The sequence below is a fragment of the Sipha flava genome, unplaced genomic scaffold (assembly GCF_003268045.1).
Source record: "Sipha flava isolate LNK unplaced genomic scaffold, YSA_version1 121_pilon_pilon, whole genome shotgun sequence".
Lineage (NCBI taxonomy): Eukaryota > Metazoa > Arthropoda > Insecta > Hemiptera > Aphididae > Sipha > Sipha flava.
The window spans coordinates 1,555,271-1,570,837 of record NW_020271747.1 but is presented as its reverse complement, the minus strand read 5'-3'; the positions used below and the strand labels follow the sequence as shown (position 1 = coordinate 1,570,837).

General features: G+C 32.3%; 1 protein-coding gene across 1 annotated transcript; it reads left to right on the top strand.

The window, feature by feature from the left end:
* The first annotated feature begins 287 nt into the window (after positions 1 to 287).
* LOC112694006 (myophilin) lies at positions 288 to 8,871 on the top strand. Its single transcript, XM_025569323.1, has 4 exons — positions 288 to 605; positions 5,818 to 6,020; positions 7,129 to 7,249; positions 8,555 to 8,871. Exons 1-4 carry the CDS (start codon positions 600 to 602, stop codon positions 8,735 to 8,737), a joined length of 513 nt encoding a protein of 170 aa, XP_025425108.1. The 5' UTR covers positions 288 to 599; the 3' UTR covers positions 8,738 to 8,871.
* The last annotated feature ends 6,696 nt before the right edge of the window (positions 8,872 to 15,567 follow it).

The window sequence follows — 15,567 nt, the reverse complement described above, 5'->3', positions numbered from 1 at the left end:
CCATTATACCCACGGCTCGCTTACACGACGTTATACGTTTCGTATCATAATATATATATATATATATATGTATGTGTACGGGTAAAAATAATAACGGTACGCGTACACGAGAGAGATGAAAATAGTCGAACGAACTAAGCGCGGGTGTGCGAGAAACGTATTTTACCAAGAATCCTCGACTTTTTAACGGCCGATTAAACCGCCGCCGCGAGATTAAAAATAAACGCGGGCTACGTACGCGCGCGCGCACGCGGAATAGGATCGGCGTCGAGCGTATAAAAACCGTGTGTTCGATCGGACCGGAGAGCATACGCACCGCAAAATCCGTCGTAGTCTTTCGCTTCGGCAGTAGCAGCAACAGCATAGCGGTCGTGTCAAACGTCCACGTCGACGACGGCCATCGCGAACGTAAACCGTATTCAACGCAACATTGTCTGTAAGCGCGTGCGGCGGATGCGCGAAGTTCCGACGGTCCGCTAAGAGAAGAGGACAAAACTAGACTACGCGTTTGACGAGGAAAATCATTTCGCGTGACGCGTTTTCACCAATCGCAGCGTCGGGATCAACATCAGCATCGGTGGACGGAATAGAACGGAAAAATGCCGGTAAGACCGCGGTGACCGTGGTTACCGATTGCGCGTTGATTGACGAACGTTGCGATATAATGATGGTAGATGGGTGTGGACGGGGGTGAATCATTATTTTGAAAATAACGGCTATCGGCGAAAAACGAATTCCAACACGGACATTTTTAACACGCTCTTTTCGACGGCGTCATCTAAATACACCCGTAATATATGTATTTGTACTAATAACTAATAACTGCGAAAACTTATACATGTATATCATACTATTAAAAACGGGTCATAAACGGGTTACTCTGCGGTACTTTAGTACTACATTTCTAAAAGACGCCCATATTGAACATTTGCTGAACTTATGCAGTTTAAAATGTAAAAATCGCAAACATATTATCTGCATGTATACAAAGTACACAATTTCGATAAAACTAGTCGTTTATTTTTATCCAGCAAAATTATAATGTATGTAAATTATGCTCTGCTCCAACATTTTATATTATTTAGTTTTAATTTATTACCTATGTAACTTATGATTGTAATAATCGCGTTGTACAGTAGTCTAAAATGAGAGTTGCAAATGCAACAACTTTTTTTAACCGTCCATAGTTGTTTTGATTTTAGATTATTGAAAAGATTTACCAATTATATATCTAATTTACTCTATATGCTGTTCTCAGTCACTGGTGATAAAAAAAAAAAAAAAAATACTAGATAAACATGTATAGATTCGTTTTTCGATGTTTTTCATTTTATGATTTGAACTATTATTTTATTTTTTTTAATAAATTAATAAATATCAATTTTAAATACCATCATATGTATTAACACAAAGTATTAAACTCATTATTTCCTACTTTTATATTTCCGTCCACGAATATGTGCATAACGTTTATAGAGCTTAGTATTTGACTGCAGCCACTCAATGTTGATTGATGGTGACGAAACATATCAAAATGTTGCTTTTTTTTAAGAATGTAAATATAAACATATCTCTTTCATTGTCCAGTCGAATTATATCGGTTGAGTTTGTTTTAAAATATGACTTTCTTTTTATCAATGGGTATTCATACAATTAACACACACGGCTTGAAAAATAATTTCCTTAATAATATACAATTTTAATGTTTTTACACAAATTTATTTAATACAAATTCCACAAGTCGACGATCCTGCAGCCATCGCTAATTCAACAATGAAACAACGAAATGTCAAAAGCGACAATTGGTTTTCTTTATTATAATACGTTATGTATACACAATTTATTACACAAATAAAAATAATAAATACGTATATAGTAACCATTATTAAAATATATTAAAAATATAATATATTAAAATTATTAAAATATTCTCTTTTGTTTGATGTGAAACCCTTTATTTAATTTATTTGAAGTTTATTGGACTATAAAAATTGATACAAAAGTCCATTTAGAATTCTAATGGAAATTGGCCAAGTTAGAAATATATAGCGTTTTCATATTGATTGACTGACGCTTAATCAAAACTAGCCATATGGTATTATTTGGCTCCTTGTCATGGTTTCTTTCTTTCTCTCACTCAAACTCTAAGTTTATTTATACAGGAAAATGAGATATAGTGACAATATAATATATTACTATTATTCGGTATTCCGTATAATTATCGAAATTGGTTTCATCAGATGACCAATAAATGGCAGCAAAACATTTGAACATATTGTAAAGCTTGTAAATTAGACACAATTACACTCACGCACGCGCTAAGATACAGACATACAGACACACACACACACACACACACACACACACACACACATATATATATATTTATAAGAGGTCATGTCATTGTTTGAAATCACAGTATTCGTATTTTAACCCTCAGTATACAACCAAAGGATGAAGTCATATTTTAAAAATAAACGAGGGTCTCGATGTTTATTTTAAAGACCAGCATTATTAAAAATGACTTCCGAAATGCATTAACACTTTGCTTATAATAACTGCATCGCATAATACTTGGCGATTACATAATATTATACATAGAAATAGTTTCGCGAGAATAAATTTCCGTCATCTAAGTCACTTGCGTGACAGGCGTCATTTCGTCAAAGAACTAAAACGATTAGGTGAATAGTCGTCCATCACGTATATTTATTATTCCCCGTAGCATATTTCAAAAGAAAATTATAATAATAATATTAATCCGTTAAAACACTGAAAAATCTACCACCGTATCTCGAAGTTTTATTACAACAGCCAGCAGTGGTCAGTCGGATGATGTGCCAATTTTCGCGCGTATTTCTAGCGAACGACGATCACATTATACGAGCGAATCTACTTCATAATTTACCGTTTGACGTTGACTAATTATTTCAAAATGTCAAAAATATCCGTTCACCTAGTGCGTAGGACGCGAAGACAAAAACAAGCAAGGTTATTTGTACTACCACTGCTGTCACCATTCATAAATATTTCTCGAGAATAGTGTTCTTCATTCATCTCGAAAAATTGGCAATTTTTTTCTATAAAAAAAAATACACGTCTGCTTCGAGACATAACAACAATTAGTATCAAAAACAAACTTGTATAGTATATCGGTGAGTCGTGTACGACTGTACAACACGCGTCAACGCTTCGAAAAATAATAATATGTACAAAACGAACGTGGGCGTACTGCCATATCGCACTCTCAATCCCTGTATTTATTTTTATATTTTATTTTGTGTTTGTCGTTAAATAATTACGAATAATTATTATTGTGAATGTTCTTGGATTGTGCTTCATCCAGCTCTGACTAACTAATCCTGACAACCTAATCACCAACACAGTTTCATCTCTGAGAAAATATAAAATAAAAAATGGTAAGAAATATCCCTTGGCTTATTAAGAATTTCGAGTTATCAACAATGAATTGAAAGTGTAAAAAAACATATTAACAAAGATTTTTGTTCTGTTGATTTAATAAAATGATGATTTAATATCCTTACTGAATTTATATAATGTTGAAAAAATACTGTGATATTTAAATTGATTGTTGGAATATTCAAAAGTTGCATCATTCAAACGTTGTGTGTACAGGTTTTAATATAATTCTAGGTTATAGCGATATTCTGATCATTTAATAAAAACGTTATATGATACTCTATCGATCACGGATTCACGACAACAGGTTAAAACTTGATATTCAATGAAGGGTTACCGTAAAAATGTTGCTTTTTTAATTTCAAAATAAGTGTTTTTATAATTTGCATTTTTTCCTATAATTTTTTTTCTTCTAATTTATTTATTTGACCTGGAGGAATAAGCTATAACTCAGCTTAATAGTCTGCTATGTAAAATGTGTATATCCATATTCAAGCGCTTATCCCCGATCTCAGGACATGTAGCACGTCCGGAGCTATTTCAGTAACTCGTAAGATAAAAGCGAACGCCAATTTTTTCACCAGTAATTAAAACGATATACTATAGTATGATGCAATAACTATAAATCTTAATGTTCAATTTGAAATAAATTACTAACAAGTAGTAAAAATAAACTATCACGTCATATTATTGCAGAACACGCGATTTCACTAGTACGTCGATCGTCATCACAGGGATGTTTTATAACATGTTTAAAACGTCCATGCGTAATGAGAGAATATAGCCGCCGATGACCAAATTTCATAATAAATTTACATTCTGTTTCTGCAAGTGTTTTGAAAATGTAATTATCTTTTAGATTTCAATATTCTATAGTGTCAAACTGCCAAAATGATATGATACATACCCACATATTATAGTATTATAAATTAAAATGTTTCATATTACCACCTAAATTGAGATAAACTACAAATTACATTAAAAATATATTTAGTATAATTACATTCTTCAGTAATGTCATTTATGGGACGTGAGGGTGTGCGACATCCGTATTTGTAGTATTACCAATTATACCACTTTTTTTTAGATGATATATAAATCAAATTTTAGTTATATATATCGACCGAAGTCGTCTGTTTATTCGACAGAAGATATATCATGTTTATTTCGCATCTTATTGACATAAACGTGAAACGACGCTTGTTCAGTAATAGTTGATAAATAAACGAAAAAAAATCGTATTTCAAACATACGTTTGAATAGAATAAAACAGCTTTAAACAACTTTATAGTTAAAATGTTAGGAAATTTACTTATTATGTGACGATAGTCAAAAAGGAAAATAAATGAAATGTTATCGTATAGAGATCATAACACCAAGGGTCATAGACACGATACGTTTTTATTATTATTTCTCTTTTAACATTGAATGACCGCCAAAAAATCACAAAAAAAAAACCAATCGTCTGTTTCAGTTTAAAGCGCTCTCGAACGCGGCGTTTATGGTAATATAAGACCAGGTCTAAAAATAATCGTTTAATAAAGAATGAAATTTATACTAAAAAGCGTATTTAATCATGATAATTGTATATATAACGTACAACTTAGTTATCATACTACAAATTAATTAAATCGGCAGTTCTCTAGGGAATCATACCGTGGCGTAGCCAGGATTTTTAAATGGGAGGGGCTAAAGACTTTTTTGGGTAGGTTAGGGAAGAAAGACTTTGAAAGTTCACCCATAACCCCCCTGCAAATTTAAAATTGTATTTTCAGCATTTTAAAATAGTTTTAATAATATTTATTAAAATATAATTAATAATAATAAAGTTGGTTATTTGCGGTAGCATCGTCACGACATAACAAGGTATTAAAACTATAGTGATTATAAAATGTAATTGATATACGAGAATCACCACCAAGTTCACGATAACCACCAAAAAGATAATAGTAATCACGGTAGAGGTAATACGCTTATGTATTTATCAATGACAGACACGGGTTATTCTTCAACATTTAGTAATTATCAAAGTTTTAAAATATTTAAGTACCAAATAGTAGTGTACTAGTTTACTATATACACATAAATACGACCTATTAAGGAGGGACTATAGCTCCCTTACCCTACCTTTCGCTACACTACTGGATTCACGAAAAGGTATAATATTTCTGGTCGTAGACACACACAGTGTATGCGGATTGCATTGTTAATGTGAATGAAAAAATAAGTTATTGAAATAATCATTTTTTACTTAACTTGGTTTTCCATGGCTTCAAAAGTTTTTTTTATATGAATTTGTGTACCGTAGAGGTTAAAAACCTTACTATATTTACATTAGCAATATGTTATGCATATCATAATATAATATATCGATTGAGAATCGGCTCGTGTTCGCAGGCTAAAAATAAGGAGCAAGAACAGGAGGTGTTGGAGTGGATCGGTCAAGTGTTGGGTGAGAAGATGCCGACCAACATACCATACGAAGATCAGCTCAAAGATGGTGTCGTGCTGTGCAACCTGATCAACAAGATTAGTCCAGGATCGGTAAAGAAGATCCAGACCAAAGGATCGAACTTTCAACTTATGGAGAACATCCAACGGTACGATCACGTGTTCGCGCGCGCTTAAATTGTTTACATTTAATCACGCCCTTTCTCTTGTTTTGCAAATTTAACACAAGACTAAACATATTATTACAATATGTTATTTCGTGACATATTATTACAATATATTATCACGAAGTAATGCAATGAAAAAAAAATAAAAAATCAGTATAGAATACTCACTGAGTTCTTATTCTTCGTGTCGATAACCGTAAGATTCGTAACGTTAAGCCGCTTAATGTAAAACAACTAACACTGAGTAATAACTTCTATACAATTTTTACAAAATTGTTGATACTCAATTGTAAAAAACCTAGATTTTCAAATACAACAACAATTTACGATAATATTGTTTTCAAGTATTTACTAAAAAAACAAAAAGCATACAGATCTTTTATGATTCATTTGTCGTATGTAATTCAAGTAATAGAGGGGAAAAAGCGATAACAACCGTACAGCCTATAGGGGATATCATAATAATGAGCTAAGTCAAATATATGCCATCACTGACTGTAGATATATAAAGATACTTAAAACTATATAAATAAATTCGTATTTTTTTTATTATTATCTGGAAAAAATCTTATATGGTATATAGAATGATCATAGTAAGGTAAAATGCAAATTCAGTCGATTCACGACATTATCGAAGTAATTAAATAGTATTTCGCTGCCGAAGAACCCATATTCGATTTGAATTTTTCCATCGCAGTAGACACTTAAGCTAAATATGTTAATAGTACAAACGATTAAAAAGCGTTTATATCAATATATAGTAAATATTAATTTACTATGATTTTGATCGGTTTAAGTAGTGTCATGCTACAACTAAAATAGCAAGTCCGTAAGTTTACTGACAAACACGGTAAATATTAATTATTTTGTTTGTTGTAGCTTGCAACTATGCTGTGTTAGTTTTAAATGTTTCAATCGATATGTATTCATTCTCGGTGCAGTTATCTTTTTCATTATCTTTATTCATAAATTATCATTTCAATTAATATTAGACTACGGGTTAAACATGTTGATCCGAGCTCTTTAAAAACACATAACTACACTAAGACATCAGTAAAATATAATTTGTAATAAATTTACTTCTATGCAGATTTCAAGCGGCTATCAAGAAGTACGGTGTGCCCGAAGAAGAGATTTTTCAAACGGCCGACTTGTTTGAACGCAGAAACATACCGCAGGTGACGCTATGTCTGTACGCCCTTGCTCGTATAGTAAGTACACATATTAAAAATTATATTATTTTACTTTCATTGTCGTATTGTATCTTACTGTATGTCGGCATATGATAGTAAAATATATAAATGTTGGGAATAGGAGGAAAACGAACACGGATACATTATATTTGAATGGGTTATGGGGGAGGGAGAGGATGATTAGAAACAATTTACATAATTTTTATAAATCGCTATAAAAGGGACATTATTATTAACTTTTGAGGCTATCCATAGTTCGATATATAACCATGATTATAATAATTTACTATTCAATTCCACGGATAAGAAGGAACAACATTATATTTTACAGTACGGGTCAGAAACACCAATAAGTCACTATTCATGTTGTCAAACCTGCAAACTGCTTAGCAGTATTTTATTTACTTTGCTAAATATATATTATGCATTATATTCACTATATTTTAAGTTGTGTTCTGTCGATATAATATATAGTGTCTTATCCATCCGAAATTTGTTCATATCTCTTTGAAATATTTTTTTTTTTAGTCTTACAAATCCTTAAATTACACAAGCACCTGTATTATTATTATACAGCGTGATGCAAAAAAAATCGAATCGGACTAAGTTCTATGATAGGCAACCGACCAAATATATTCACCACAGCTATACGGTATATATTCATTACACGTATTTTACGTGTGGCGAATGATCGGTTATCTATCGTACAGTTTTCGATTCAGTCTTTACTGCAATAATTTGTCAACAATATCGTGTATTTTTCCTAACCCAGTGCAGTCGTCGCGGGCCGTAGGTATCATCAGATATTCATCTGTCGACCGGAGCAAATAAATTTTATGCTAAATCACAACGAATTGTCACCCATCTGGGATTTAGTTACAAAGGACATTTAACTCGGTGTATCCAAATTGTTTCCAAAATATCTTATTGGTCCCAGAATCGTTACGAAGGGCATAACCACCGAATATTGGTTCCCGGATTATTGGGTTCCCCGGGTTGCTTACAAATTATTTACATAAATGTATTTCACAGGTATATGGTTAAAAATTGTAATTTTGTTTCAAAATAGATCTCTTTTATTTTAATATTTATCATTTATTTTATAATTTTGTCGATATTTTATTTTAACGAGATAAAAATGTGTAACATATATTAAGTCACGAATTCCAATCCATTCATATATTTGTTTCGAAAATCGTTCATTTCTCATTTTGTATACGTTTCTCTGAATCGATCGACCGTAGCACCCAACATATTTTGCTAATATATATACCTAAGGTCGTTGTTGCTCACCCTCTGTAATTATTAACCGTTTGCCCACAGACGCAAAAGCACCCGGAATACACGGGACCAGCACTGGGCCCTAAGATGGCTGAAGCCAACAAGAGAGAGTTCACCGAAGACCAGCTAAGAGCGTCCGAGGGCCATCTCAACTTGCAGATGGGTTTCAACAAAGGAGCCTCCCAGTCAGGTCTGGGATCGTTCGGCAACTCGAGGCATATGTAACAAGCTTGTTTTACACTTTTCTAACGTCCACTACTGAGATTGCACTTCGCAAACACTGCAACGAGACGTGGTTTACATATTTATATTTTATTATTATTGTTTTTATTATCACACGCACTATGCTTATATTATTATATACGTAGTTTTTATCGCGATAACGCGACATTTCCTCCCTCCCTTCCTGTCACTTCACTATCCGTAAAACGGAAACATATTAAATATATATACATATAAATTTATTAATGATGTACATATTCATAGACTATTGTATTATTGTCTTTAATACGTACACACTTATTATACTAACAGATAAATTTATAACGAATTGAATAATTAAATTGTTTTTAAACCTAACGCAGATTTTGTTTTTTAAACAAGTACAGATATGACAAAACTGACGTCACATACCATGATATACAGTAAAAAGTCTTATAATGAATATACTCAACCGTGAGTATTTAACGCGACAAATATTAACTATAGATCAGCTGACCTCCTGAACCCTCCTTAGATCCACTTCTGCCGACATGATGTATTTATACATTACCAAAATTGAATTAAGTTTGGTTTTTCAATAGACGAAAGAGCGACAGCACCATCGATGTGTAATATAAATATTAGCTCTATTTAACTAGGTACTCGGACAAAGAGCGGATTAGGCTTCTAAGTTGAATTATTTCGTGGTGCTGGCGTAACAGATGACACATATTGGAAACGAAAAGAAACGCGTACCTAAAAACAATCGACAAATTGATTCAAATATAATTCAAAATATTAGCTGAGTCCGACGACGTTTTAGGAATAAGCCTAACAATATTAGTTTTCCAAGTATCGGGAAAAAACCACCAGATAAAGATATATTGAAAATACAAACTAGAGGAGGAGTAAAAATAAACTTACATTGTTGGAAAATAGGTTAGTAATTAAATCTGGTGCAGGTTTATATTTATAATTAAGATTTGACAGCGTAAACTTCAATGAAAAATAATTTACAGGAAAATAAAGGCATTGGTAACACATTTTTTGGAGGGACAACTTTTAAATTAATATTGTTTTATAATTTTATTATTATTTAAATGCATACAATCTGGTAGGAAGTTTTTTTGTGTTTATCATTTATAAATTTTCAAAATGTAATGGGTTGATATTTTATTTCTTTTTGAATATTTTTTAAGTAATTTTGATAATTTGATTTAGAGATATTTTTGCATCGAGATTGAAATTTCGAGAGTGTGTTACTTATGTTACTTTATGTTTACTTAAAGACAAGACAGGATTAATCATCTATTGAGCCCCGAGGCTGAAATTTTATATGGGCCCTTTTGATAAAATATGCTTTACAAAGCTGCTCGCTAAGCTCGCAGAATGATACATTTTTTTAACTATTTCACAAATTGTCAATTGCATTATAAAATTATAAAATTAATAGATATATACAATTTATGTCTATAAAACTACTAATTTTAATATGATAAAAAATGTATATCAGCTTAAAATTGTTTGGGTCCCTTTCACTTGAGTAATCGAGAGGGCCCCGGGGCTACCACCCTGGCTAGATCCCCTCTTAATCCAGCCTTGCTTAAAGATCATGTATTAATGATATTAAAGTGGTTATTGTATACCGAGATGAGTGAGCGAGGTGGGAAGTAAACATTACCGAAGACCAGTGGCGTACTCACGGGGGGATTCATGGGGTTTGAACCCTCCCATTGGCCGTATCTTTTTAAAATTATTCCAATAGTTTAATAATAATTGATTATTGATTTTATTGATTATAATTTAGAGATTTATATGCCATTAGTTATCATTATCAAGGTTATCAAGTTGGATTGGAGCACGACCATAGAACATGTTCTATGACACGACCACGCTATCAATTTAACAATTTGGTGACAATTTGTGATAATGTGGTTTTTTAAAACAGTATAAAATTTGTAATTATTATGACTAGGGGGGTGGGGGGGGGCAAAGCCCCCACTTTTGTATTCTAGTAAATTTTCAGAGCCCCCCCCCCCATTGAAAATTCCTGAGAACGCCACTGCCGAAGACAATATAATCAAAATTAATTTTAACAATATCAAATATATTTTCAATGGGTCTTATAAATATAGGTAACACGCAAGAAAGTATTGTTTATTTATTGCTATTATTACACCACCACCTTTAAGGTACAACTTAAACAATAGGTACACGTTTAACATAATCAATTTGTCTATTGATAGTATGGTATTTATAAATCGCGTTCAAATAAATTGCTAATCAATTCGTACTCAACCACCTCGAAAATAATTGCTGTTTTTATCGTTCAAATTGATTATGTATTTGAGATTGTATTTATTATTGACCAAATGGTAATGACGATTTGGTTTGGATATGTAATTCATAATTCGTAAACAGTTTTAACGAAGGAAGTAATTTATTTCACAATTAATTTGTTGTTTTGCATTGCAACAATTTTACGCATCATTTCAAAGTAAAATCATCGAATTAACGTCAACTTTACCTAAGAGTACATAACTAAGCTCACGAGTCATAAACTATGGTGTTTTCGTTTTTACCAAAAACGTACAATGAAATGTATTTATTATGTATTCATGCACTAATTTAAGAGATAAAATTATATAAAAGAACAATTACATCGCATTGCCTATAATTTGAGTTTAAAATAAAATATAAGTAGGTAAACAGACAATATTTATTCTCCAGTAATCAGTCATTATCATGGCGATTTTGTATAAAAAGAGAAAAAAAAACCCAGACAGGATAGTGTAATTTTACTGTATTCGATTTGAATGCAATGGTGCATTCGATAAAAAACGATTCTGAGCGGATGAGGGAATCTTTTTTATTTAATTTTATTCGTTTCTGTGGTGATAAACAAAGCGTTTTAAGAACAACTTATATATATATATATATATAAATCATTATTTATATAAATAGGTAATTTATACAATTATAATTATAATTTATATTTAGGAAATATCATAAAAATAAAAAAAAATATAAAATAAAAGAAAAATCTCAAAAATCGCTCAAATATTTTGAACATTTTACCATGTCTAGGTAAGGATAATATAAGTAAACAAACCAAATTTCAAGTTTTTATGAATGTTTTTAACAGTATTTAACAAAAAACTCCAAAAATTAAAATGTCTACAAATAACTCAAAAATGGCTAAAATTTTCCGAACTTTAAACCGTAAGAAACAAAATCCGAAATATAACGAAAAAGGTCTCTTATTATTTTTCATTTGAAGCAATATTTCTGGTAAAAAACGTCGTCTGTAATTATTTAATATTATATAATCGTGAAATTGTACGTTTTTTCTCCTTTAATCGCTTTTATTTAGAGTACCGTTTTGAAAATGACCTCTTTTAAGTACCAACTCAAGAACATAACCTTTCAGATAAGATGCTATACTTGAAACTTTTAAGCAAGTTTAAAAGGAGAAAAAGTATTTACAGAATGAAAAATAAAAAAAAATAAACATAATTTTAAAACCATTACATTCCTCGCTCCACTCAGAATCTAAAATTGTAATATGTACTTTTAATGGTTTTTAATTATACTATAACATATTAAATTGTTTAATATTTTAATATTTATTTTATTTTTTTGATTACAAATCATTGTTGTAACGAAAATTGATATATTTTATGATAATTGATCTAAGTAATTACAATTATATTTTATAAACAACACAAACCGAAATGATCGTACGTACGAGGGACACCATTGCGGTTGATCCGTTCCACATCCGACGAAATACAATAGTTGTAAGAATCGTTGTGACAAGATAGAAGAAAACAAACATACAGTTTTTCAACCAAAGCGAACGGATTCGCACCATGCGAACCGAAAAATATTACAACTATAACAGCAACTGCCAGACGAAACTGGGTATTAACCTGATACCATAATGGCGGTGGCGGACCGGCGATGACGATGACGAGAGCGCATCACTTTCCGCGGCCTCAACCGTCGCCTTTGTTTTAAAGGGTTGCTCTTGCAATGCCGCGGTAGCGTCCTTATGGAAGCTTTCCCTTTCTTTCGGTCTCTTCTCGAGAGCACTGGTCGTGGCCGAAGACGACTTTTCCGGCACCCTGTATTCATCAGTTGTCCCGACCAAGTCTTCAGCCGTTTCGTAACCCTTCACTTCGCTCCCGTTATCCATACACGACGACATCGACTTCACTACACAATTCCCGGGGAAATCATCACCATTTTTGTGTTCCACCACGGGCAACAGTGTGCCACTGCGCTTACGCGACCTGAGTACGGACGGTACGTCGTTTAGCGGTACTTCACTCACCGTTCGGTTGCTGTCGATCGTCAGCACCACCTCGTCGAAACGGACGACGGCGGGTTTCGGGCCACAGAATGAGTTGAGCGTGGCAGCACTGTGGTCGGCCGGGACAACGCTCATCTCCGGTCGTTGTCTGCTCACGATGGCCGCGTCCGCCGTCGGCAGTTCGATCATTCGGTTCCTCTGCCAGTTCTTCCTCGCTACCCGTGCGATAGCATCGCTTAGGCGCCGTCTCTCCTCGGCTCTTCGAAGGGCTTCCGTGACAACGTTCACCTCGCAGTTGACCATCGCCGATGACGTAAGTTCCGGCCCACGGTCGAACTCGAATTTGCGCAATGCCTCTGGCAACATGTCCACTGGCGACTTCTGGACTTTGAGAATCGACTTATAGATGACGGTCACCGTGGGTTGTTCCGCATCTATGCTCGCGTTTTTCGCCGTCATTCCGTCGTCGCTAAAGAAACACTTCTTGTGCACGTACTTACCGCATCCTATGTTGCAAACGAAAAATCGTGGTTAAACTTCAACACGTCTTCGATAAACGGACAACCGATGTTCGTTTCAGAGCTGTCCTAAGAATTTTTAGAGCTTAGGGCAAATCAATTCGGAAGCCTATCAGTTATCAAATTAATATAAAACGATTATATTTCCTGAGTATAATGATTTTTGATGAAGAATAAAGTAGAGTTAAAAAATTCCGGAGGTAAAATAGTCCCCCGTTCGGATCTCCGGGTGGGGACTAACACTACTATTCTATAAAAAAAGAAGAGGAAAATTGCTAAATGAAATGTGAGATTTCTAGGGATATGTGGAAAATTAGAAAACATTAAGTTAGAAATGAAGCGTCATTACATCATAATATTGATATACTAGGCATGAGTGAGATAAAATGGCCTGGTAAACGTAATTTTTGGTCGGATGATTTTCGAGTAATTTTTTCTGAAGACAATAATAAGATAGCAGGAATAGGTACAATCATAAATAAAGATTAATCAAATTGATAAAATGAAATTTTATTTACAATTACACTACAAAAAATAAAAAAAAATTAAAATCAAAAATTGAATTAAAAATTAAATTACATATTTAAATTGCACTGTACGATTAGTATTTCTTTTAAGTTTTGGAATTTGAATGATCGACGGTTGTCTGCTAATAAGTTTTTATATACTGAAAATTAACTCTCAACATCACCTGAAGTTAATCATATTACGAGAAATAGATCAAAAATGTCCTAAAATATAAAAAAAAATGCATTAAAAACGTCAAAAAATGCTCTAAAAAGTATAAAATCCGCTAAAAATGCAAAAAAATGTAAAAAATGTTTGTGGGTAGAACACGGAGTACCTGAAACAAATTTATAGCTTGGAAAGCATCGCGTAAGACATCCCAAAAAAAAGATGCAAATGCATTGAAATCCGAGCCCTAATTATAACAATTAACGTCATGTCAAGTTTCGGTTAAAATTATTATATCTAAAAGCATATTTTTTTTATCGTTTTCTAAAAAAAGTAGTATATCATCTAAATTAGAATTTACACTTCTTATGTTACAACACATAATATTTAAAAACAAACCACTAACAATTTTATGATTGTATATAAAGTCTGAGAAAGAACCAAAAATAATTAGTTGTATAGTTAGAAAAAGTTGAGGTTGATAGCGTTTGAAAAAAAATCAATGATAAATCATATAAATTATTATTACATAATAGATAAAATTTTTTAAAAATTAAACTAACTTTGATTAACTATTTTCGTCTTCTATTAATATTGCATTAGTGTCACTATTTTTCCTAACAAAATTTTTGTTATTTTTAATTCACACAAATTTATAGTTCTTTTCTTTAGCAAGCAATTTTATTTTAAAAAATAGATTCTTATAAGTTAGAGTTAGACAATCGTTGACATAAATACCCTCCTTCTTCCAATTTTGATTGATGTCTGTAGTCGACAATCGTTTCGTTTTCACAAAATGCATAAAGTTTAATTTTTCCTCTATTGATTTTAGAACCACGACAATTTGTCCAGGTTTTCCAGTCATTTTCGAGCGTACACGATATGCATTTTCCACATTAATCTTCCTGCCCAATGCCACAGAAATATTTTCAACAATTTTGATACAATTTTCATTTTTTGATCAGGTAGACCAATTAACTCAATATATTTGATAATTTGTTCTTGTTCAATTATATTAATACGTTTATTTACTAATGCAACTTCACTTTTTAATTTTATATTTTGTTCTTTAAGATATCTGTTTTTCTCCTTAATTTCCTTTGCTGAATTCACCAGATTCCGGATTTGAATTTTAAAATCATTAAATTGTTTACTCATAAAGTTGATAGAGATTGTAAGATCCACTAATTGCTCTTTAGAGACAATATTACAATCTTCCATTGTTGGTAAAGTATTTATATTTTTATTAATAACTGCTATTGCCGAAGAGCCTCCTTTACATTTAATGCAGCTCCAGGACTTTTTCCTAATTTTGAAGTAGTTTCTAAACTTGTTTCTCTAATTCC

What these genes read in the sequence shown, in the direction of transcription:
- LOC112694006 (XM_025569323.1), top strand. An exon ending in CTTATGGAGAACATCCAACG is followed by an intron (nt 6,021 to 7,128) that starts GTACGATCACGT and finishes ACTTCTATGCAG; the next exon opens with ATTTCAAGCGGCTATCAAGA. An exon ending in TGTACGCCCTTGCTCGTATA is followed by an intron (nt 7,250 to 8,554) that starts GTAAGTACACAT and finishes GTTTGCCCACAG; the next exon opens with ACGCAAAAGCACCCGGAATA.